The 27,307-nt window shown below is 35.6% G+C and overlaps 1 protein-coding gene across 2 annotated transcripts in view; it reads right to left on the bottom strand.

Annotated features, from left to right (window-relative positions):
- Positions 1-1,276: 1,276 nt before the first annotated feature.
- The window catches only part of BRWD1 (bromodomain and WD repeat domain containing 1), a 56,374-nt gene continuing 30,343 nt past the window's right edge, over positions 1,277-27,307 (bottom strand). Inside the window, exons 29-41 of one of the 2 annotated variants that reach the window (XM_084536361.1) lie at positions 23,175-23,236; positions 19,332-19,487; positions 18,926-19,046; positions 17,109-17,234; positions 16,386-16,464; positions 15,080-15,124; positions 14,322-14,465; positions 13,080-13,232; positions 12,624-12,793; positions 11,217-11,455; positions 10,037-10,228; positions 8,624-9,598; positions 1,277-3,219 (exon numbers count right to left, since the gene is read on the bottom strand). In XM_084536361.1, the coding sequence (XP_084392487.1) occupies positions 2,075-3,219; positions 8,624-9,598; positions 10,037-10,228; positions 11,217-11,455; positions 12,624-12,793; positions 13,080-13,232; positions 14,322-14,465; positions 15,080-15,124; positions 16,386-16,464; positions 17,109-17,234; positions 18,926-19,046; positions 19,332-19,487; positions 23,175-23,236 (3,607 nt within the window). In that variant the 3' untranslated portion in view covers positions 1,277-2,074. The remainder of the gene's footprint in view (positions 3,220-8,623; positions 9,599-10,036; positions 10,229-11,216; positions 11,456-12,623; positions 12,794-13,079; positions 13,233-14,321; positions 14,466-15,079; positions 15,125-16,385; positions 16,465-17,108; positions 17,235-18,925; positions 19,047-19,331; positions 19,488-23,174; positions 23,237-27,307) is intronic. The other variant, XM_084536362.1, reaches the window with a different exon arrangement.

Genomic DNA, 27,307 nt, shown 5'->3' with positions numbered 1-27,307 from the left:
GAATTATAAATACAAACCTAGCAGCCCAATTTTAGCTGTTTGAACACAATAAAAATTGTGATGATCACTTATAAAAGCTCTTATACCAGTTTTCACCCCTATATTGGAAGTTATGTTTCATAGAACATTACTCATAAGCAGCTGCTAAACAAAGTACTCAATTTATGGATAACACAAAAATACCAGTTGACTTGTTCTTTTTAACAAAGATGCTGCTAAGAGATAAAACACACAAAGCCACTTTGAAGAGTCAGGTTTCATCACCAAACACAACTGTGTTCATATTTTATAAACCAACTTAAAGATTTCAAATAAACATGTATCTTGAATGTACAAAATTCTGCTATTATATTAAAGACTATGCACTAAAGAAAGAACATTCCTGGGGCAAGAATGACATAAACTAGGTTAATCTTGGACTTCATACAGAAGTTTTAAGGAAAAAAAAATAGTACTTCTCTATACTGAGATGACATTCTAGATCCAAAATGCTGTGATGGTCAATGCACCTTTTGGCACAATGTCAGCAACACTGCTGGAGACGTGGTTCTCACTAACTGCTGGTAGGCAGCATTTGGTCCTCCTTTTTCCATTACTTCACTGCCATTTGTATAAGCACTCATTAACAAGTCTGATTATGAAGCTGCACTAACTTTTTCCCCCCAAAGCCCTTTGAGATACTATTACCTGTCCAATCTGCTAGAAAACTAACTCACAAGCTTGCTAGTTCAGTTAAAATGAGCTGAGTTAGGACAGATCTAATACTTTACCATATCCCCTATTGAACAAGGAGATCAGGAATTGCATGCATCGGCCATGTGAGAAACTGAACCAGCAGAGGAGAGGCAGGAATCCTATAGCAGAGTGGGACAGGAGCTGAGATTGCCAAGCACCTTGTGTTGGATTGAAGGCAGTGACCTGGCGGCTTCAGCCAGCACAGCTCCAGGGAAAAGCAAGGAAAGAATTTATAGGTGCTACACATTCTCGTTTGATACACAGGCCAACCAAGAATTTATACTTTTTTTCCCTGGAGAAATTTTCTCTGATCTCCTAAGCAACAATTATTTCTTGACAACAGCAGCCACCTCAAGCATTTCAAAAATTGGTAGATATACTGCAACAGTCCAAACTGATATGTTTAATCAACGCAAAAATCTAACATTAAAGCACTTAGAAGTTTAAATATGGAAGAACAACGGAAATATAGCAAAAAAGGTCTGGAATGTAAGAATCCTGCACCTCAAACTTTTCACGCATAAAAAAAACAGAACAAGTGTTTTGTTGTTTTTTCTATTTTATAAAGAAAACACACAAAAACCCTTAGGCCCAAGAGTTCACCTGCATTTCATATTCTTAAGTTTAGTTTACAGGATAGAAGTCACATTAATGATAGTACTACCTGTCAGCATAAACCCTCTCTTCACCAGCACCAATATGCCTTTTTAATTGGCAAATACACTTTTTCACTGGTAACTGGTTCTAGTTGTATGTTTTCAATTACGAGTGTACAGAACATTTAGCATCTGTACTAATACAAGCTGTAATGTTGTTACCTTAGTGACTGCTCATTACGCTTTTGATGCAACACTAGCATCCACCGGATTTTTATAGTGTACATTATTATTTATAAGCCTGTTAATATTGTATATGATTTCATACAGCATTAGAGATGTTTGAAATCAGTTCTTGAATGTTGTATGACCTAGGTAGTATTCCATTGCAGCACCCATAACAATAATACTCAACATACTGCTATTAACCTGTTGCGCAGTGTTTTAACATTTTTTTTTTTAAACTCTTGTTATATGTAATAAAATACCAGTAAAGACAAAAAAATTGCCCCTATAATGAGGCACATTTTGGCATCTGTGCTAAATGCTGCTACATGGGCAGGCAAGTGCAAGTCAAAATATGAAAAGGAGAAAGTCATGATCTAATCACATTCATAACTTTTTCATAGAAAAATATAAATATATTCCCTGAAATGTAGGACAAGGAAGAGCCAGCATCCATCGTGAGTTCTAGTGCTATTACCATAAAAAAAAAAAAAGTGGGCTGGCTTTTCCTCTTAAGGTTACGTTTCACCAACTACGTCACCTAAACCTCTGTCATCATCGTCGTCATCGTCACAATCGTCGTATCTTACAGTCCGTCTACCCCTATTTCGAGTTCTTATCTTAGAACGCCGATTAGCTCTTCTATATTTGGTGTAATCCAAATCTTCAGAGTCATTTTCTTGATTAGGTTTCCGACGTTTCCTTCGCTGGGGTCTTCTGGAAGGCTTAGACAAATCAGAATTTTCTTTTCTAATGGTGTCTGTTTTTCTCTTTCTCTTTTTTGTTTCTGCGGCATCACTGTATATACTGTTATCAGTTCCAGAGTCTGAATCAGAAGAACAATTGAAACTGGCTTTTGAGCTTCCTGCAGTCTCAGGTGTTTCCACATTCTCCGATACCGAGCTTTTTTCATCTTTCTTCCCCCCCGTTTCAGATTCTGGTGTTTCTTTTAAGTCATTTGATAATTTTGATCTTTTGAAGCGAGCTCTAGATTTTGTTTTTGGTACTTGTCTCTTATTTTTAGTTTCACGTTTACCTAACTCAGAATCCACCTCCTCCTCAGAGTCGCTTACATGATGGTTGTGAGCTGAAGTTGATTGCTCAGAAGTTCTCCAGTTTCTCCCGTTTTCTACCTTGTAGTTTGTGGAATCCTCCCCTGAAGAGTGGCACTCCTTTTTAAGAGCTGCAGCACGGACAGTTCTGTGCGTCTGCCTGTCATTACCATCATTCTGCTTCTGAGCCACTTCTACCTCCACCTCAGATTCCGTTTTTTCGTTTTCAGACTCGCTAATATATTTTCTCTTAGGAGCAGATGATTCAGGGCAAGAAAGTTTTTTTCTGCCAGAACACTGTTCCTTCTCATTTTCAGACATCAAGCTAACATCTACGTCTGAGCTGCTGAGCGGTTTCTTCCTGGATGCCGCAGATACACCGCCATGAAGGTGCTTCCTGTTCTTTTTCACTGTGTAAACACTTTCTGAGCTTGATAACTCTTCCTTTGTATCACTCATTATCTTTATCTTATTAGCTGCCAAAGTGGCACACCTTCGTGGATTTTTTTTCTCCGTCACATTAGACAGCTTTGTATGTTTCTTGTAGTTAATGATGCACGTCCGGCTCCTCAGCACTTTTCCACTTTGTCCAGTCTTCTCAGACGTTGATTCTACAAAAAGATTTAAAAATGCCTTTTAATAACTTACACTTCTACAACTGCTAGTTCATAAAGCACAAACACTCCCATGTTTAATGAAATGAACAAAAGCATTTTTTGATTTCAACTGCTACGTGCAATTTATCTTAAGCCTTTATTAAAAATACAGCCACTGAGTCCCGAGCATATTTTTAACTCTCAGGATTAGTGTTTTGCTTTGAGATGATGAAAGGGTTGTAAATTAACATTCTTTAGCATCTCTCTAGAAATTAGCTTACAAGTTACCTAGCTTAGCAAACACCTGCTTTCACACTACTAATACTTCCATCATTAAAGCTGTAATTTTCATACCAAAATTACTTTTCAAAATGAATTATTACACTTTGTAGACTGTTCAAAAAAAGATTTCATGCAGATACTAGTCCTGGATGGATTTCACAATTTTAAGTGCTTTCACATACAGAGAAAACACTTAAACCATTCAGTTCCTTAGGGGCTTAAACTCAAGAGCGCTTCTAACAGAGAACCTTCCAATCAGTATTTTTATTTTTAATACAGCACTTGCTTCTTAAGCTTCTTAAACAAATATTCAAATCAGTAAATGCCATGAATGATGCTAGCAAAGTTCACTTTCCTCAAAATTGATGTGTATCTCATATTTCTTTGGAGGCATTACTAATTTACTGATTTTTTCACCAAGATGGGTAAACACAGGCACCATGAAATCATCTACTTTATATTAGTCTGTCACTTCCTGATAACAGAACGAGCAGCTGATTTTGTTCTAGCTCAGTCTCATTGCTTTTCCTGATTCTCTACCTGTACTCTACAAACAGGGAAAAATCACGGCAGCTCCTGCATACTCCTTTGCAGAAAGGTTGGCAAATGAAGTACTTTTTCAAGGAAATGTTTAGGGAAGAGGAGGGAATGCTATAATTACACGGCAGATGAAAAAAGCTCATCTTGCTAATGCTGCTCAGCTGTTGGAACTAATGACCCAATGTCTTTTGAGAATGACAGCTCCTCAGGCACTGGAACGGTGGCCTGAGATAAAGCTGAGCAAGGTTCAGTTCCTTGCTCCTTCTGGCCAGCTTACTGTGCTCAACACTGACAAGGCATTTGGTCTTTTTGTTCCCCAACATATCACCTGTCAAGCTAGGATAGGGCAACATTTTCCCTAAATTCTGTCAAGAATACGTGCAATGAAGATGTATTCTAAGAGACTGGGAAATAATTTAAGTTAGAAAAGTAATTGGACAAATCCAGTATGTCCAACTTGAATGCCAGTATTAAAAATCTGTTCAGATGCCAAATCTGGTCTTTATTTGAAGGTAGATCAGTTTATTTACTACTCACATATCAAAATTCCTTCTTTTGATATTCTCAAAAGTTAATTCGTTTACTGCCTGTTTTAACAGCTTCCAGAAATTACACATATATGTTACTAGTATTTGTACTGTGTGGTTTTATGGCCAAAATGTAACACACTGCTGAATACTGCATAAAAGCTGAACTAATTCACATAAAAGAAAGTGAAGACCTGAAACTTAAATTATACACTGTCTTCCAATACTATCACGTAGACAAATGGCTGCTGCTCATAGCAGTTATTATATGAAGTAAGGCTGAACAGGCAGATGTAAGATATTTAATGTGATAAATTAAGCCTGAAACAGGAAAATATTGTGAATACTAATAATGGTATATCATAACATACTAGTGGTACACACATTACTGGTTCAGAGAAACATTTTGATCAGTTACTAAATGTGGAAATGCATAACCCAACTTTAAGATTTAGATTCCCCTATAACTGCTTTAACACACTCCCATTCTAGAAGGGCAATATGGAAATGTGCAAAGGACAGCATTCAGTATTAAGACCAGGCAAAACTTAATCCCCTTTGGCCACCTGAAGAAAGTATTGTTTAAAATCTTAGATATCATCTGGAAATATCCCAATAGAATTAGCTTTAAAAGAAAAAAAAAAACTGCACATGCAAAGATTTTAGCCATTTTTCCACAGAGAGGTGTTTATAGGTTCATGCTTTTAAAACAAAAAGCTTTATCATAACAGATTATGCATATTTTCAAAGTTTCAGCAGCTAATTCATAAAACCAAATGCAAGACTAAAGGATAGAGCAACATTGCAATCTACCCAATAGAGGAATCCAGCCCTTCTGCAACACACTACGAGAATATTAAACCTATACTTTGTACCCAAATTGGCAGCAAATTAGTAGAAAGCTTTTCCCCCTCCAGTCTTTTTCTTTTAAGTTAAAACTTCTTACTAGAATTAAAATCTGCTCTGTAGTAACTTCAACATCCCCCCATACCACAGCAGTAAAAGAAATGCTTGCATCAGCTTAATGAAACTTTACAAACAATATCCAGAATTAAATGCTGCAAAGGTACAAGCAGATTGCACAAGCAGGAAGAGGGAGGATCAAATAAAAAAACCTCCATTTATCATATGAACTGAGAGCACTTTTACAAGAAAGCCACCAAGATACGAAAGCCTTGTCCATCAAGTTTGCAGCTGTGACAAGGAATGCTGGTGTTCTTGCCACCAGACCAAACCTGGTAGTGTGGGCTGCAGCACTGGACAGAAATATCCAGCCATCCCTTGAGTCATACACAGTCATATATTCAAACAAATGTATTATATACATGCGTAAGTATTTAAATAAAAGCATGCATGTACTCCAGCAGTACCTAATGAGTAACTTTCACAGGTACAAACAGGTTTAGCTTGTTATTTCCAAGCAGCTATCAGCCTCTCCAGAGAGAGGAATGCACACACCAGTTTGGCAAACCACAGTAAACCAGGCTGTGCTAGCAGCACGTCTGCTGTACCTATCATCTGTTGAGGATTAAAGTGGGCATCTGCTAATATAAAAATAGTTTGTTTGACTACCTGTGGAAGTACCCCAAAATAAAGATGAAAAAAAGGGAAATGGAAAATAAATGTGGTTTAGTGTAGACATCCAAGTCTATGTACCAGTTCATATAAAGGACAACAGCTTCAGCCCTATATTTTTAACCATCCTGGTGCCCCACATATTGGAAAAAATGGTGTTTTTTTTTTTTTCTTTTTCTCCCTAAGCTAGCAGTATGCTGAGCCCTCTTCTCAGATAACCATTGTTACTCTACAATGAGACCCAATCCATACAAGTATTCAATCACTGTATTTTATCCTTGTTGACTTTTAAAGAGCATATTTTGTCATCTTGTAGAAACTTAACAATGCTTGCTCTTCTCCCATATTTAACTTACATTAAAGAATTTTCTAACTTTAGATGGGGCCTCTTCATTTAATCTAAGAGTTTTAAAAGGGCTTCCCCTTAAAAATGTTGGTAAAAATGGCAAAAGAATAATCCACTGCAAGTGCAGTTCACCATTTGGGAGGTTTCAGATGGCAGAAGTTAAACATTTCTGTACAAAATAAGACTGCTCTATAAAAAATGCAAAAATAAAGTAAAAAGTATGTAATTTATGCACTAATTCTTGTAAAAGCCATTAGGAATTTTATGATCATGTAACAGATGCAGCTCATTAACTATTAATACATCCTTGACAGTGGCACCAGTTACAGACTAAAAATAATGCTGAACATGCTGTTATGATTGCTAGTTTTACCTAATAGATGAACATTGACTACTAATGAAGCTAAAGGATAAAGTAGAAAGAAATGCATTCATCATCCAAAGGAACAGGATATTCACTCTGACCTGAAAACTGATGGAAGAGGAAATCAAGGAAGTTTAAGAAAAAAATGTGAGTAAGAGGAGTTCTGCTCCAAGTTATAGCTGGAAGACAACATAACATCACACCCCCAGAGGTAAATGGTACAACACAAGAGAAGCTAGAATTTAACCAGAGTGTTAAAAAGCTGGCAGGAAAAAAAAAAAAAAAAATCACATTCTCAACAAGCTTTAACCACTCCAATATACACAGTTAAAACACCCACATTACATTCAAAGGACAGCCTTTGAATGAGACTGAACCCTGCAGTTCACACACTGGCTACTCAGTGTGGCAGTTTCTACATATTTCATGGAGAAACGTTTACATTAAAAAAATGTGTAATGAAAGATTTGTAAGTTGACCAGTGCTGATTTCCCCTTAGAAATGCTGTGTTGGACAAATTTGGTACAGAAAATGTTACTGACTACCCACTTTTAAAAAATACAAATGTCCACTACATCAAGTATTTGTATAGAAATACCTTCTCTTTGCCGTATTAAAAATCTCTTCAACCTCAAAGTAAGGATGCACATCTAGAAAAACTAGTTAGAACAGTGTCATCTGCTTCAGTTAGTTACAACATTGCATAGACACCCATAAACCCATGAAACTCGAGAAACCAAGGAACAGAAGAATCACCGCTGTGTTTGGTAACAGAACCCCATCCACACGCTCTCCAAAAAGAACACCCAAACCTCAGATACTCCTAATCTTAAATGGGGGAGAAGCCAGACAAGCATCAGAACGTTACCATCACAGCATTAAAACACACCTCTACCTTGACAAGGACACTACCCATCACTGACAAAATCCAAAAGGCAAATTACGTTAGAGATTCCAACGTATGCCATGGAAGTAAAAAATAATTAAAACATCTATCAGTTTCATTTTGAAAGATTACAAAGGTACTTCAAATGAAAATAACATATGTCTGCTTTAGCACAGAAGTCTTCAGAAAAAAAGGCAATAATCTAAAGCAAGAATTATTATCTTGAGTTTATGAGTGAAGTAACAGAACTACAACTCAGATTTTCATTACTGAAATTCTCCAATCAAGGAGCAGGCTGACAAAAGAGAATGAACTTTTCCTTTTGAGATTTTCCGGTGCCTTGACCTACACGCGATAGCAATATCCTGAAGGTTGCTGTGAATATGAATTCTTGTGAATATGAATTCTTAGTTGTGTGTCAACAACCAGAAAGGCAGTGCTTCTTTAACTGTCAACACACTCAGAGTAATGCTACTTCAACACAGGTATTTTAGCATCAGTTAATATATTCTGCTATGTAGGTAAGAAAGTGCAAATTAAATATGAAAACAACAATCATGATTTAATGACAACTTTTTCACAGAAAAACGTATTCCCTGAACTGCTTCAGAACTGCCAGAACCCATCATGAATTATAAATACCAACAAACTGTCACCATAGAACTGTAATACTTTTCTCTCAGTGCTGTTTGGCAACTCCCCAGTTCCCCTGTCAGCAACACCATACCTTACAATTCACCCTCCCTGATATTTAGTTCAGATTTTAGAACAGCCAGAAACACTATTACACCATACAGCTCAAATCCCCCAGTCATTACCCATTTTAATCCTTTGTTAATCCTATGTTGTTTCCTCCTAGTCACCACTAGAATCAGATGCATTAGCTTTAGTAATTTTACCTTTTCTGAAGATTTTTGTTTTTCCTTTCCTTCTCCTCTTTCTTGTTTTTGTAGAAGTGTCACAATAATTACTGTTATTAGAATTTGTTTCAGATTCTGTATCAGAAGAGTCGTTGTAACTGGTACCAGGTCCAGATATTGAATTCCCTGCAATTCTAGATGGCACCAAGGTCTCTGAAATACGACTTCTCCCATTCTCTCTGCCTTCTGCTTCAGATTCTGCTGAGTCCTCTAAATCACTCAAGACTTTTGCTTTCTTTAAGGGAGCAACAATCTGCAGACTAGTAATTTTTTTGTCATTCCACCTATTTGATTCAAAATAGACTTCATCCTCAGAGTTGCTCAGTGCAAGCTTATGTGGAGACGTTGACTCATCAGCTTTTTGACTACTCCCATCCTCTGAATTATGGCTTTTGGCATCATCTTCCGAGGAGTCTCGTATGGAACTTCTCACTTTGGGAGATGCAGAATGGAGTGTCCCACCAAACTGTCTGTGGCCGTTGCTTTCCCAGGTTTTCTGTTTCACCTGCATGTCTATCTCAGAATCTGAACTTCCGTTTTCAGATTCACTAACAAATTTTCTTCGTGGAGCAGATGAACCAGGGAGAGAAAGATTTTTCCTCTTGGTAAGCTGCTCTTCGTTTTCTTTTTCACTTTCAGACTTCACACCTACGTCATCCTCAGACCCCTCCAGTAACATTCGCCTGGCTGCAGCTGAGGCATTTCGATGAGGCAGTTTCCTGTTTTTACACCCAATACCAATACTTTCTGAGCTTGAAACCTCTTCTTCCACATCACTCATTAGCCTTAACTTATTAGCAGCCACGGTAGCACTTCTGCGTGGAATTTTTCTGTGTCTACCAGTACTATTACTTAGAGACTCAGGTGTCACCACTGACTTATTTTCAGAATCACTTCCATATAACCTTTTCCTGACAGTTTTTCTTGTATTCCCGTTCTCCTGCAGAAGCGTTCCTGTAAAGTACAGGAGGGATTAAAATCTTAAGAGTAGAAGCTTCTTAAGCCTCGTCAAATCTGGAATAGATTCAACCTACAGACATGATAAATGCAATACACCCCTAGTAGTAGTTACATGGTTTTGTTTTCTGGCAAGAAAAAAATGTTAAATTTTGGATTCATTCTAGCTCTGTGAAAACTAGAACTGCTTTAAGAACTACTGCTTTTACTTTAAGATATAAAATGTTGCAAGACACACCCTCTCAGCAGGGCTTCAGTCCTCCTACCCTAAGTACTGAAAAAGATCTGAAAAGTTCAGAAAGTAGTATTTTGAGAGCAACAGACCTACTACTCAAACAATAACACATACACAACAATTAAATACTGATTACATTTAGTTTTATACATACACACCTGGATTATTGTCCATTCAGAAGAAAGCTGCTTGAATCTTACCTGTTTGTTTTCTCTGAGCAGCTCGATTCCTAGTTATCCTACAGTTGATGCTCTTTCTCCTACATACACCGTTGTGTAGTGGAGGTGACACAAGAGCAACAGAGCTTTCTTTGCTTTCTTCTGAGCTGCTTGAAGAGGATGAAGATGAAGAAGATGTAGATGAAGAAGCTAAAGAACCTTCTATTTCACTTTCTGTTTAAAAAAAGAAAAGTCAATCAGAATTCTAACCATGCAGTTAGCTTGCAGTTAAGGGCTACGTTTTGCTCATTCAGGAAATCTTCAAGATTTCCTCATAATATTGTTTTACAGTACACTTGTTACCATGCTGTAATGTCTTGTACATCTGAAATTATTAGTTCTACGAAATATACCACTCCACATTTATGAGATTTCTGGCAATAAGTTTCTTTAAGCTGCATTTAAGTTTCAAGTAAAATAGCAGAGCTGCTCCCAAATAGCAGATTTAAGAGAAGAGCATGTTAAAAAATCCCAAATCATCTGATAGATCCCTTCTTTTACCAGGACTTACATCCTTGTTCTTTGAAAGGAGATGAACTTTTGCCAAGGTAAAGTGTGTGTGTGTGGGGAAAATGACAGGAAACATTTTATGACTCCGGGAACTTTTTTTTTTTTTTTTGCCATTTGCTAATTTTGGATTTTAATTTTTACGTAACATGCATGGGTTTATAACCGGTATTTTGTATCAAATACACCACATTTTCCTCTCAGGTAAGAGGCATCCATTCACCACAACAATCTTCCTAGAAAATCCCCTTGAAGAAATTCTATTATTGTAAGAGTTTGGTAAGAGTTAAGAACATGAAGTAATCATGCTGTTCGTACGTCAACTTATTCTTATCATCAGTCTTACTCAATTCAGCTTTGCTGTGAATTCCCACACAAGGCTGTAGAAAAGTACATTTGACTGCAAAATGGATATATAACCAAGACAGCTCTGCTTCCACGTAAATTATGCTAGTAATAAATTTCTGCCTAGGAGCGGGCTTTGTCATTAATAAAATTAAGTTAATCGCTTTCTATATTAAAGAATGTTAAAGCATTCTTTAGTACACAGAACTTTTTATAATATCCACAGATACAAAGAAACACCAGTAGGTAATTCACAGATAAAGACAGATGAAAATCCTCATCTGAAACAGATTTTTCAAACATTTCTTACCTGATGACGGTGCAGAACAGTTTGTTAGTGTTGTAGATCTAGCTTTGCCATTCCTTTCAAAAGATGCCAGGCATACAGAATCAGAGGATTCACCAGAGGAACTATGGTTGTAATTGCTAGCATTTGTTTTATGGCTTGCAACACAGGCTGCTCTGCTTGAGGTAGGTTGACTAAAAGCATCTTCCTGCTCAGATTCAATTTTTGCCTGAGACTTTAATGGTTTCTGCTTCACATTTCTGCTGAAAGTGGAAAGTAAAAGCAACATGGGTTGTAAACTATGAAAAAATACCAACAATTAAGTATTTTTAAAATGATGTTCTCTGAAACCTTAATTAACCATATACCATATGATTTTACAATTTGGAATGGTAGTTAAGTTTGTGAGCTAACATGGTATGGGACAATTTTGACAAGGATAAGCATTAACTACTTTCATTAAAATAAGTCTACAGTCCTAGTAAAGTTACACAAGAAGAGACTATCTCTAATCAAAACCAAAAAAAGGTAACACTGAATACCTTTTAGGTCTATGTCCTCTTATTGTTTACCAAGATATTGCAACAACAGCCTCAACTTCTGTTGAATTCAGTCTCTTGTTAATTGCACATAAGCCTCAAAGCACAAATTAACATTATTCCATGATAAACTGAGTTCTAAAGACACGAAGACAGCACATTTTTCAACAAAATCTACGGTCTAAAATAAAACGCACATTTGGAGAGGAACTCACTGATTTGATTCTTCCTTTAAATGCATGCTACATGCAATCCTGACATCGTATTTGACTAAAGTATGAGTGATCTACATGGGATTATTCCTATCCCTTCACTATCAGACAAAAAAGGCTGGTCAGCAGCAGAAAAGTATACGCTCAGTTCCAACAGTTCAGCATGTTTAGTTTTTGTATTTTATCTCACCTCACCCCATATGCAAATTAACAATGAGAGTTAATCATGTCAACCAACAGTGGTGTCAAGAGTGTGTTTTCCTTCAAAGGAGATGCATACTAAATTACCAACAGAACGCCACAGTAAATTAAGATCTCTATAAATCCACAGGACTACCTTTCTTATGTTCATAGTAAAGTAACTGCAATACATGCAGTAAGTTTCGCTAATTATTACAGTCAGATTAAACACTGATTTTCCTCAATGAAGTATTTAAAACAAAGCAAACAAAACAAAACCACCCCTATTATATTTTTCAGTCCTTCCACTATTTCCTGGGCAGTTTTACATTACAACAGAACTTCTTAAGCATGTCTGTCCTACTGAAAAATAATTCTGCAAGTTCTCACCAAAATTAGCTAACCACTTAATAAAACAATTGTTCTCTTCTTCTTATATGTTAGTGTATATGAATATTAATCAGCTATGATAAGCCTCCATATCTTCATAATTTCATTACCTGAGCATTTTGGTAGGTTGCTGCGTCGAGCTTTGATTCTGAAGTCTTCTAGTATACCTCTGGTTTCTTCGTAGTTTTTCATTCTGTTTTTGACCATTTTTGAAATCTGAAACAATTCTTCTTATTTTCTCTTCAAATAATGCTGACAATCTCAAGGTCATACTGTAAATCTAGGCAAGGAAGTGGTTTATATTAACAACCAAAACTTTCATGCAAGACTAGAATTTCTAAAAATGTAAAAATAGACAGAAAAAGAGAAGTCTGGCACATGATAGACTACAGCACTAGATAAACAAGATATGCAATGCACAAACTAATGTTTAATATAATTTATTGCACTTCTCACCTGTAACTACTCAGCCAGAAAGTTTATTCTAAATACCGATAAGAAAGTTAATTCCAAAATAATACCTAATTGCATTACAAAAAGACTAAGAAAACAATATGAACAGCTACCTTGGACTTTTTGTTTGGAGTATAAGACTTGGCATTACTAAATATTAGTCTTATATCTTTGCACAGTTCCATTGGAGTGTCATAATTTCCAGCTTCCAGTGTTTCTTTCACTGTACCGAAGTCCATTGGAGTGTCTATAATATGTCTGTAATCCTAGACAGAACATGAAGAACAGTAATTCAACAAGTTAGATGAAAAACAACACTTTTGAATTTTACTTTTAGAATTTAAGAGCTCAGGTTATCTTAACCATCAGCTCAAGACACAACAGACACCTAGCAGAGCAGACAGCTAAGCTGTTGCAGAAACTACTTGACTTAAAGTCTACATTAGCGCCTATGTAACTTCACTCATTTTCAGCATCACCCTCGGAATTTATTAGAGATCATGGTTTAATATAACCTCATGTGCTTGTACATACAATTTTGCAGTTTCCTTTCTCCTGATTTACCTCAGTAACTATTGACTAACAACAGCATGCAAGTTGACATTTTTTTTTGTTACTCAGAAAGGGGAAGTAAGACTGCAGTGAATCTTCATTTAATCATTTCATTGATGCATTTTACAATGAGAACTGATCCGGCTATAGAAGAGAGAAATGAAATTCTGGAATTACGTAGATTGCTGAAGAAAGTACACCATGAGGCTGCAGAAGGCCTTCAGCAGCCAAATATTATATTGATACAAAAGAACCATTAGAGCATAAAGATGTTCTGAGATGCATTTTACACAGAACTTAAGAGAAAATGCAAACCAGATTGGACAGGATCCATACTTCAGAGGAACGTATGAACCGATGCCTATAGTTTATCTAAATGTGAAGATTCAAAGTGGGGACAGATTCCTAAAAACATACAGTGAGCTGAATAGCAGAAAAAATAATAATGGCAGCAGTGAAAATAGGAAAAGTAGTAAATCACAGCACTACAAGTAACAAGTTCCTGTTTCGCTGCAGTCCATTCATTTATTTTTATCATCAGAGTTAATTATTAAAGGCAAAACAAAACTCATTTAACATATCAGGATATTTGTAGACATTATACTGCTGCTCTGCAGTTGTTTTGTACTGTCTCAATACTTTGATGGATCTTACCTTGATGCAGTCAAGCACCAATGGTTGGGAACTAAAACCCTAAACAAAACAAATAGCTCCAAGAGAAACGTGGAGATCTTAATATAATACCAAACAAACACTAAAACAAATTAATCTTGCAAGATACAAATATTATAACAACAACTTACAGGATATTGATCCAAATCAACCGGCTGCCTAAAAGGTTCAGAATCTTCGCACTGGAAAATTAAGTTCACGAGTTCCATACACTGCTTTTTCCAACAGTTTTCATCATAGCCATTTTTAATGCCTTTTCCTTTTCTACCCCGTCCCTTGAAAAAAAAAGTCAAAAGACACAGAATTTATTACTGAGAAGTCAAAGGACACAAAAGACATTACTGAAACACAGCCTGAAAAACTAAACCTAATAGTCTAACTGGAAATATTTCTGTATTAGAAAAATGTGCTTCCAAACGTACTGTTTTGTAACAAAACTTTGCAACTCTACTACTAGAAGATTTTTTACTGATATGTATAAATAAAACTCTGCCAATTCATATAAGTTTCTTCAATTTTTTTTAAATACTACATAAAGCACACAAAAAGATACCTCCTGACTTCTTCCAAATTATTCTTAAGAGATCTGAATAATTTCCATCGCTCAAAATATTTTTTCTTAGCATCTCTGCTGAATAATGCTTTTACTTCAGTATCATATATATAATTGAAACCTGTTAGACTAAATAGTTCTAGTATCAATTTTTTTTACGTACAGAAGCATTAAAATAACGAACTATTTAGGCAAAGGGTATCATCAAACAAAAATCTACTTTATCTATGATTCTTAGAAAACAAAACATCACTCCCACAGAATTTCAACAGTCTGCTAACCAATCCTGTCAAACCTGAATTGGGTATGATATATGGTAAAGATTAGCCAACTCACTCTTCTCCTCCTATATGATGTTCTCGGACGACATTTCTCATCATCCTGCATAAAATAAAATTATTTATGAAACAATGGGCAATGTTTGCTCAAAGTACCATTGAATTTTACACCACAGTTAAAACAGACTTTTATTCTAATTTCTCTCAATGAGTCAGAACATGAGCGTATCAAAAACTACAGCACATTGTTTGAAAGACTAGGAAAGTAAGATCCTAAAGATGTCCCTCCACTGAAGATTCCTCATTCCAATTCTTGACCTTAATACAAAGGAAAAATCACCATAAGAAGTTGCAAGTTCTCTTTTCAGTAAGAATTGAGAAGACACCCACCAGCTTTGAATTCCAATGACTAAAGACCATCAGTAATTCAATTAACAAATAACAGAAGTCACAGAACTGAATTTTGCTTGTCCTGAGTTTAGGACAAAGAAATCTTTGTGATCAAGTTATTTTTGGTAAAAGAAGAACATTACAATATGAAAGTACTAAGAAAATGCTGAAGTAGGGCGACTGCTTAATGAAATTTCTTCCCTAAATATTATCCTGAAAGAGAATGCTGCCTCTGTGATTTTCAGTAGTCTTGCTGCTGAATTAGAAATCAAAACATGCAAAAGACATTCAGATTTGGTAGTTTGGGGTACATTGTTAATAAATGTATGGTATTGAAGACAACAGGCACTGCTGTTGTGCAGTGAATGCTACCTCTGATTTAAGATAAACATACTTCATTATATTCTCAATGAGGCACGTAAAACTGATGCGTGATCATAGCTGGGTATACGAAGAAACTGCAGTGTTTGCTGTTGCAGTGGTGCTTTGCAGTAGTCGTAACAACTTGCCAACTTTTAGTCTCTTATCATTTACCACTCCATGCCAATTTTACCCTTAGCAATAACTAAGGGTGCATATAATTAAAAACACAATGAAAGATAGCTATTCATACACTCTTGAAATATTACATTACTGCATATTAATATGCTTCGGAAACGTATCACTCACAAAACACGGAAGTATTGTTCTATTTGATGGCAAATATTCACAGTAGAAAACGCATGTTTTCTACTACGCATGTTTGTTGTATTTCTGAACAAGTATTGACAACTCAAATGTTTTCATTAAAGCACCTCCCCGCATCACTCCTCACATTCCTAGTATAGTAAATGTTTGTATTAGCTGCATAAGTATATAAATACATGCAAGGATCTTTATTAAAAAAAAGAACAATTTTACTATAAATACTTGAAGAGCGTTATTTTCTTACCACTGCTAATGCATTATTGCAATTATTGACAAGAAAAGCTTACCAGATCATCGTCATCAAGACAATCTTGTTCATCATCTGTTGTGCTACATAGTTCAAAAATGTTTGTACAGTCTTGATCACTGTAATGCAATTAGATCTGTTACTGGAATAGCAAAAACATACCTATCACTTCCCAGATTAAACCCAGACATGACCAAAAGCTTTGTATAAACTTAAAGACAGTAACAAAGAATCAACTGAAATACAAACTCACAAGGTGATTATAGTATTTCCAAAGTAGCGTTAAATCTGGAAAACTGCTATACTATGAATTTCAGAAGGAGTAAGGAAGGAGGGTGAAAATAGCATTAGAGATCTGAAAGTAGTATTCAAAACTTATCTATGGTAGTTAGACTGCCTACACTAGTTTTTTTATTTAAATAAACCTCTCAACTGAAGCAAAGTCAGGCACACTGCAATAGGAACTTCTACGCAAGCTCACATTACAGACTGCCCTCCTTTCAAGTCAGTGACATCTTCATACTATAAATACCAGTGAATGCTACTATGAGAAAAAGTCAAGATGTCTTTTTGCAGAACATTTTGGTATTTTCCTAGTTAAAATAATACTCAGGAAGAATTATGCAACTGATTTCCTACTCTTCTTCCATGCACTGCAGGACAAAGAAAGCAGGATTCTCAAAGGCATCTTAAGATGTTTATGCTCCCCCACAGTTTAAGATTGCAAGCATTCAAGCACTATTTAGATTAAAAAGCCACTCACTTGATAAATTTTAAGAGTTGCGTAGTGATCTTTTTTGCAGCTCTAGCAATAGCACTCCCAGGTTCATTGAAGGTCCTGGCATTGCTTTCAATGTATCTTACTTCCCAAACCAATGCAGAGATTCTCCTTAGAATTAAAAAAACAAACAAACAAACAAAAAAACACATTGCACCTTTAAACTAAGCTGAAAAATTGTAAAGTTATCCTCCTAGTAATTATGTCTATATTAAACTAGGATATATACATATATATATACACACATACATATACATGTATTTTATTTATATATACATGTATTTTTTATACATGTATTTTATATATATATATATATATATATATATATATATATATATATATAAATACGTCCTTTGTTTTAATTGAAGTTTTATTACACTAGCCTCACATGGAAAACTGAAGCCTGTTCACAAACACACACAATTCAAGGTAGCAATATCAACAACAGACACCTTTGTTAACTGATTTTCCAACTAAATACTGATAATTCATCTTCAGAAAGGTTGCAGAATTCTAGCAGTCTTTGATTTCATTCCTAAAACTCTGTTAATAAAACCAGCCTAGTAAAGCACTGGCTTTTGATACCACTGAATTATGAAATATCACTGAAATAATTTAACTAGTGAGGATTTCCTTGGGTCTTTAAAAATCTATGCATTTTTATAAAGCTTATATTTGATCCTATTCAAAACGGAAAGAAAAACAGAAGTAGTATTTAACGACTACTTTAATTTACAACACTTATTCTGGAAACATCTAAAGCAGTTGCCTGCGGAAAAGTCCTCTCAAATGGAACACCAGTTGCATAGTATATTAATAATGCTCAAAAATAAACAAACACAAGACACAAGGAATTAAAAAAGCAATGAGAAAAGGCCTGACCTAAATAAATTTTTTAAATACACCTATGATGATCTTTTCTGTCTTCCCTCAAATACTTTCCTTTAAGACCAACCAACCGGTCATAAAATAATAGCTGTCCTCTGTAAGACACTTGTAGAAACTGCTACAAGCTAACACTATGGAAGTGAGCTAGCACAATTGCATAGCTTCTTTTCTATCATTTCACTTTCCGATTCCTTGTAATTTTGAAGCCATAATACCCCAGGTTTACAACTCTTTATCTACAAAATTTCAAACTATTTCCCAAGTCATTATTTCAGGCTCACTGAGGAAAACCACGATAAATCTCTCTCCATTTTATTTACAGATACTCTGAATGCAAGTCCAGATGATGAACACCCTTTAATTTTTATTACAAAAATTGATGGGTGCACATCCAACAAATCAGAATTTTATCAACTCCACAATGAAGCTTTTACCCTCTCTCTCTGTGCTGTTTTTATCATTTAAAGCACTGGTGGTAACATTTAACATTTCACCTCTGTGTTTAGACTCATTTCTGCAAGTACTGAGTAAGAAAGAGCTGAACCCTCTTCAAGTTCAAACTAAGTACAGCACCTCAAAAGCTGAATGAAATTATAAAAGTAATAAGGCCATCATTGAAGTAAAGTATTTACTCATTTCAAATAGGAAATTTCTCAAAGACAATGTCAACGTTCATTGCAACTCCGAAAACATTATCAATATAGGCTGAAATCAATTTCCTTGAGAAATAAGAAACTTAATAAAAATGTATATTAATGTTGCTACACAGTACCAGTAATGCTGAATTCAGGTACTGGACTGTTCGTTTTTCAAAACGTTTATTAAAAGAAAAAGAACAAAAAAAAAGTTTAGATCTTCTCACAAGGTACAAAGCTAAGACCACATTCTCCCTTGTTTCTGTTGCTAGTACTTACCTGTAAAATCGGTTAGCCAGTCTTGTTCGAATAGTGTTCAGGTCTGTTGGGTAAGCAATCACCGTACAGTACTTGGGATATGTACACAGGTCAACTGGACCAGCAAAAGCCGCTGAAATGTCTGTTAAGAAACAGCAAGATTAACTGAACTATTTTGAGGCTTGTATGCATAGGAAAATTGAGTCAGACTTTTGATTGCTATGGTTTTATCAGGAATAATTATACAATGATGGTACAAAACCAAATCTGAGTACAGAGACAATGTGAGAATTGCACATAAAAGTGTGCGAACATTTACAGTACTTTATTATAGGATATTTTTAAAGGATGCCATGTATATTCCAGAGACCTGTTTATAAAGTTAATGCAAGGAGAAAACTCCCTAAAGCTTAGAGGACATGCTTACCAAGAGTCAGAAGCTGATCAATACCGCTGATAATCCGTTCACAAGCTTCATCACGAGACCGCATCCCCCACTCCCCTTCTTGGGGTTTGTATAGCAGCTTCTCCATTTCTTCAAAAGTCACGGAAACACTAGCACCTAATTCTTCAGGCTGGTCAACTGAAGAGCGATAGCAAATAGGAAAAAGCGTGAGCAGCGAGAACACAAAACAAGACAAATTGTTGAATATTCATGATAGTATGAGTATTTAATGGGCATAATCAAGAAAAAAATCTTCCCTTAAGTAAAATTTGACACTAATAGCATGGGGAAAAGGAAATACACAAAGAACATACAACAACGATATAGGTATAATAAGGAGAATAGGTATAATAGGTATATAGGTGTAATGGGAGAATAAGGGTATTCTCCTTTTGTGCAGTCCTGAATTTCCTGAAGACTTTTTATTCTCTTGATTTAATTACTATCCTGAAAAGAAGACTTCAACTCAGAGTTAATCACATGATTTTGTTTTAAAATGCATGCCCCAGACTTCACAGTATCATAACTTAGTTTAATGAGTCCATTTGTGCCCTCAACCATAAAATATGTGCAAGATAGGCAATACACTGCGTGATGGCCTTCCCGGTATTACTGTGACCTTTAGAGCATTTTTAAAAATGTGTGCTTTGAATATGGCAGATCAATTGAATTTAAAAGCAAGAATTACTAGTAGACACGTAACGCTGTGATGGATGGTTCCACAGAAAGTCACGCTTCCAAAGATTAGTGCAATTCAGCTAATGCAGAATGACTGAGTAGGTAAGATTTTACCTCTGGGTATCTTTCCCCTCAACTCCGCAGACTGTTTTTTAGTATATATTCAGTCTCAGTTTCTGCACTTTATTATTGAAAAGTCAAATTCCTCGTTTCATTGAGCACTCGAAAAGGAACAAGATCATGAAGGGTCCTGAGCAGACACAGTACGTAAGTTCTTCAGTACATCTTTGTACTGATTAGGACAACTGGAATAGCAGATTAAATTCAGCAGTCTAAAGCATATAGGCTTTCAGCTAAAAGCTAACAGTAAGAGCTTCTATTAGCATCTGAGAGTCTGTCCATTAAAAAGAAAACAAGAAAGATGATTGCTAGCATGAAGACTATAATCCACAAATAGGTTATATACAAATTCTGAAACATATTTCAGCTTTAACTGTTACAGAGACCAAAAAAAAACAAAAACTAAACTAAACACAAAAGATCTAAACAAGTTTACCAGAGATCTTCTAAATTTATGAAAAGGACTGTTTTTTCCTTTGGCTGAACATGTACTAATCACCCAAAGTCTTTTCTAGTTCTTTGTTCATTACTGCATTGACAGAGCCCTAACAACATTTGTTATCCATTCAATAAAAAAGATGAAGCAGCTCTTCAAAAAACAAATGAATAAATAACAAAAAGGCACTAGGAAAAGCTGAAGAGAAAGGTGACTCACTTGTATTCCTTCTAACTCATCTTTGAGCTGAAACACTTCTGCAATCAGATCTCCTGAAGACAACACTAATAGAAAGCAGCAAGTAATTCTTCTACACTTAAACTTGTATCAAGAAGAACTCTACATCATACGTGGTACTCCTCTGCATAAGCGCTCAAGAGGGACATTCTCCTGCAGGAGTAACATCCAAAGGAGAATGACAGACTAAAACAAATCTCTGTCCTCCTCAAGAAGCACGGGAAGATCACTGGTTTGTGTTTCTTGCAGCACCCTGGTACACACGACAGAAGACTTGTCATAACTTGTAGCACTTGGGTGACCATTTGGTCCACTCTTCAGCAGTACATGGGTCACAGAGAGCTGAACCCTCCGAAGTAGGGTTACAGTGTTCACAGTACAAATAGGTAATACAGACTACAGACAGTCCATACCAGTAACAGTTTAGTAAGCAGGCTGCTGAAAACTGAGTTTTCATATGCACATTTGTCCTGGTCTTGACAACACTGTGCCTGACAAGACAAGACTTGGACATCTCATACTCTATAATCATGAGACAGAATTTATGCCTGCAGGATAAAAAAGGTTATAACTTAAAGTTGTGACCTGCTAGTCAAGTCAATCCAACTTCAGTGTTGCTCTTGTCCCACACGTTTATCTTAGTAAACTGAATAAAGAAAAATTTGAGAGAAGAGTGGAAAACATAAGATGCAATTTCAACTCAATTTGTAAGTCATTTAATTGAAGAAGGAACAAAAAGCAAAGGAGAAGGGGCATAACCTGTTTTATATGATATTACTAATACAACAATGCTTTCTAGGAAAGCATAAAACCTTTCCATAAGAGCCTTATTTCCCTACTAAATAAAAGAAAGAAGTTGCAATTTGCCTCTGATATAGCCAGTAAAATACAATGTTGTTACATAATACTACCCAGATTTAGGTAAGCGTCTGTAGGATGTCTCTATCATTACACTGTCACTATAGCAATTTCAGAAATTCTGGTTCCTTTATGATATCAAACTTAAGTGGTTAGGAACACTACATTTTATATTTCAAACACAAGAAGGGAGAACTTCACCCTTAATATTCTCATAACAAGCAACTTAAACCACCATATAGAGTATTCAGAAAAAATTGATGCTGTTTGTTCTGTCAGCAAAACATAACTATTCTGACCAGTTCATATGTAAGGTTTGTTATAGAGCCTCTAACAATCATATACGGTAAGCATTAACCAGATTATGATGAATAAGAATAAAATGGAGCTTTAGGTTTGAAGGAGGCAGATGTTGGCGATGATAAAATGGAGTTAAAATGGAGTGTTTCAACTAAATCTGTGGGGAAAAGAGAACACAATCCTGCTGACTCCTTGCTTTACATAAACTGAAATGTGTAACAATTCTAATTCCATATTTTTAATCCAGACTGTTTTGCAGCACTTCTCATCACAAGATGCAACTGAAGCAGCCAGCTCATACCTTAAACATTGGACAGTCAGGTGGCTACTGAGAACATAAAAATGTGTGCAACATAATGGTATTTTGTTTATATATGTGTGTATATATATAGATGTATATATATAAATATCATAAGTCTTAATATCATAATATCATGTTTATATATCATAAGACTTTCTGGCATTTGGGAAACAAGCTAACTCCTGGCAAAGGTGATTAGGAAAATGAATAAATATCCTTTTGACAGCTTATTCAATGATTACTCTCTCAGTATTTTACAAACTTTCCTCCCTTCTCCCAGCTCTTATCATTATCAACAAGCATTGGAAAACTGAACTGAGTAAGATAAACCAGGAATCCAATAATTTCTTTTAGAATTAATTTGGATTTGACCAATAAACCTTGCAAACCGCTGTTTTTAAAAGTGCCAGTTAAAATTTGCTGACTGGAAATCATTTCATATATATTCTTTCCTCCTCCTCCCTCCTATACTATACCATATTACAGGTAACTAGTTTTTTGAAACTTGGAACATTTTTAAAACTTGGCTTTCAGAAATATCAGGCTTTATTGTATTTCAACTATTTCCTTCAAAACTACTTAGGAAGATGGAAAGTTTCAGGAGAAAAAGATAGAGATATATTCAAGATATTTAACCAAACCTGAAGTGAGACTATCTTAATGAGCATTCTTGACTAAACACACATAAAAACCCTGCTTATGTTCTTGAAATTTCAAAGATAACTATTGCAACACCAGTTCCACCTGCTTTGTAGATGTGCATAGTGGATACTGTACTCAGATGATTCAGTGGCAAGAGTTGCAAGAAAGGTAAGAATCATCTAAGGTCCTCTACCCGCATATAACAAACGGTCTGGAAAGAGAGAAGCACAAAATTAAGTGAATTTCTACCTACCATTATCAGATATTGGCTCCATGTCCCATGGACTAAGCTTTTCAACTTCACCGTTGTCCCATCTGATTCAACAAGTTAAAAAAAAAAAAAACAAAAAAACCATACAAGTTAACATTACCTTGAGTTAGAAGTATTTCCTCTGAGCATATTTAAAGAAATTCTCCATCACTGCTATTTTTAGGCATTAATAAAATAAACTGCATGAGTGCATATTAAAAAAGCATCAGTTAGTAACCAATTGTTACCAAAAAAAGGAAATATTCTTCATAACGAGTTTCCAACTAAAATTGTACTCCTGATTTTGGCTTTGCACAGCTTATGCAATTTAAAAAAATCAGTATTACAAGTCCTGTATCAAGAAGCTGGGTAAGAAAAAATAAACCATACACTTGGAAAAAATGAGAACATCAAGGGGAAGACACCAGGAAAACAAAAGGGGAGCAGACTTTTTTCCCCCCAACCACAACAGTAGTTGTGCAAGTCTGTGGAATGTTTCAGAGAAAAGAAGAATAAGAATTGAGGTATTGGGTGTTGAGGTATTAATATTTCATTATCTTAGACGTATCACATTAAGACAAAGAAGAATAAAGCGTAGAAACTAATGTTAAGAAACTGGAAGCAAAAGCAGAGTTAATATTAATAGAGCAACAGCATATTCACTCTGATATTTAACTATTACAGCATGAACATAATAGTGGTCTCCCCAAATCACAGAACATTTGGGCAGACTTTTACATGCTTTTATCAACAAAGTTACCAATGAATTTCAGTATTTCAAACACAAGAAATGGCCTAGTGGATCAGTTCAGTGCCCTGTAGGTCCAGCTACACCAGCAATCTGTCTTCAAATGTATTAGCTGGAGACCATGTGATCCAGGCACAAGTGCATTGCACTCATACTTTTAATATTCACTATCACTTCGTTCCTCTAGGCACATTATTGAATACATCCCACGTTACTTCCTTTAGTATCTATTTTTTGGCTAATACCTTTACCAGCCTGCTAACGCTGCCTGTTTCTGTCAATAAGTACTGCAACACTTTCTTCCTCAGCTGTAGCTACTACCAAGAAGAGTGTCACAAGCATAAACAAGACTACTATTCCCTCAGATGTCCTATCCAACATACCTGTGCTGAAAATTAAAAAACAAAAGTTCCACATAAAAGTCATTCAGTTTTATGAGATCTTTGTTCCTCCTTTCTTCTAGCATTCTGTTTGTCTACCTGAAATGACTTTCATCTTCTAGAGACTTGGGTATCTCACTACTCTTGCTCTACAACAGGCTTACGAGGACTCTAGGTAAAGTTGGTCCCAGCTCTGATTTGTGGGGGAGCCCACTGCCATTGCTCTAGCCTTAAACACGATTGTTAAGAACTGTTCTTTTGCTCCCTATCATTTAACCAGTTTTCAGCACAGAAAAGCATTTACTCCGATGCCATAACATCTTAGCTTCTTTAACATCTCTTGGAGAGAAATCCTGCCAAGGGCTTCTCTTAAAACTAACTGAAACCATCAAAAAACAAACAAACAAACAAAAAAAACTAACACACAAATACTATGGAATCAAGTTGATACGTAAGCATATGCTTACTAAAAAGTCAGAATTGCAAAAGGGCCAGAGAGGCAGAACCTCCTTATAGAGATGCAACGCCAGCTAGCTCTCCTACACCTGGAATAAACCATGTGCTCAATAGTATTATTCTTTATGATATACATTATGTATATTATATGCATATAGCAGAAACTGCAGTCAAATACATCAGTCTATGCTTCACTGATTGCCCTCCAGAGCCTTTTCTGCTGGCAGGAGCCATAACCTGCTTGTGCACTAATGCATGGTCCAACTGTAGCGTAGGTTGCCGGGAGTTTAGAGTTCTCGTTCAGAGAACTGAGTTCTTCACATGCCTAGTTAAATGCCATCTACCTTTTATGGCTTAATACACCTAATTTAAATATTTGGTTTAATACTTCCTGTGTGTTTATTTCAAACAAACTGAAGTTTTAGTTGATGCTCTTCATAGTATTTATTAACTAAAAACTCTGCTCATGTAAGAAAACCTCTCCATTATTTTGGACTGTCCATCGATTCAGGAAAATTTTGCTCTATCTACATTCAACCTGTTTGATTATTTATGAACTAACAGACTTCTGAAAGCTTGTCTACTGAATTCTACTCTCAGTTAATTCATAATACCTCAGAAGTTATTGTCACAAATAAATTTATACACTACTTCATAATATTTTATGAAAGTCCCATTCAGTTCTGCTTAAGCACCATTCATCCAGACAACACAATTTATATACACAGAGCTGCTTCTATATAAATGCCTATTTTTATGTGGCCAATAAAGCAAAATGTTCAATTTATACACCTTCTTTCTATTTATTAACTACACTACAGTGGTGATGATAATTTGAGATGATGCCCATGTGTGATGACCTGGTTACTGAGAAGACTGACTTTAAATCTATTCAGAAGAATAAATCAGGAGTAAGCAGTTTGAAGGTATGTGTCAAGTACTCCCTTTCATCTCATTCAAATGAGGTTTCCAACATTCCTGGTCATTGACTGTTCTGAAGCCATCTTTTGAAGGTTGTTTTCGGTATAAAATCAAAAGCACTTCTATTGTAATAAAGCTCTGACTCAGAAGCAGTGAACAAGTGCAGATGCCCAAAATCTGCTGGTTTATCAAAATTATGCCAGATTAGGAAGCACCTTAACCCAAATCCTGCATGACAAAGACAGACAACTGATTGCAGTTTTTCCAAGACAGAGTTGCCTCCTCCCTCCCCCCACAATTTAAATAGATGAAAAATGAAGTGAATTAAAAAATTTCTTTGCATCCAATTTTAAAAGCCTGTGAATGCAAATTAGGAAGCCACTGTTACTGAACCAGATGCAGATACTTTGAAAGACAAGACATAAGATTCTCTAATAAAGTATCATATTTACAAGAAGAGCCAAGAATCCAGCCAAGTTACAAAACCTATCTACACCTGCAAAACACTCCAGACATTTTCATACAATGTTTACCTATACAAATGTTAGAAATCTATTCTAGACAAGTTGTTTGAGAGTCACATTCTTGACAGAAGCACCACAAATTTTGGAAGAGCTCTCTTTTGAGAATGATCTTTACAGAACACTGAATTTCTTAACTATTAAATTTTTAAGCCAACTTCAAAGCAGTTCTGGACTCTCCTCTGTTAACAGCTAGTGCACTGAAAATACTGAAATATTCTTCAGCATTCAAAGAAGAAAGGAGTCTGGGAAGTTGGCTATAGGCTCTTTTTCATAATTAAAAATGTGATACTGAACTGGCCAAAAAAAAAAAAACAAAAACTCATCTGAACTTACTTATAAGGAATAACTGTAATAATATAACAAAACACGTGAAAGGTTTACTGTATGTTCCCCACTGCAACATATCAAAAGGGTTTGAGATACCTTGTAACAGATAAAAAAAATCCTGAGTTCACATACCGTAATGAAAAATATTACTACCACCTTTTATTTCAGAGTACTATTTTTTGTTTTTATTTTTTAATTATTTCAGATGACTTTTCCATACTGGGGCCTAGTAGGGAGTCATTTTTCAGCACACGCTTACGTCCAAATACCTTGCTACCAGTTTGAATCTGATGTTCTGACCTTTCCTGTTCAAGCAGGTTTTTATCTCTACTCTAATACCCCCATATTTACTCAGCTTTGCCATATTTTGAACAATGCATTTGACACTATATGCCTTCAACTATGCAACATTATCTCTTGACTGGTCAAATGGATTTCTCTGTCAGACAGTAGCAAAGGGCTAATTTACCTGCAAGTTCTCCTGCTAAATATAACCCAAAGAGGAAAATGCAGGAGAAACCACAAGCAGAATCTACATAATAGCAAATATGATGGAATACCAGTAAGCAGTGAAAGGAAAAGTTCTGTCTTCATATTCATGTAGCAAGCATGAGGATAGAGCAACACTTTGAAACATCCTTTAAATGAGGCTCAAATAATGGCTTGAAATAAAGTTACAGTTATACCTGTTTCTGTAGGCTCACAGCACTAATAGATCACATAATACACGACAGACAGAAATGGGAGAACTTGAAGTGTGAGAATCATGATGTAAGTAAC

This window comes from Aythya ferina, assembly GCF_964211825.1.
Source record: "Aythya ferina genome assembly, chromosome: 1".
NCBI classification, from domain to species: Eukaryota; Metazoa; Chordata; class Aves; order Anseriformes; family Anatidae; genus Aythya; species Aythya ferina.
The sequence above is the reverse complement of the archived record's forward strand: the minus strand, read 5'-3'. Positions and strand labels throughout refer to the sequence as shown.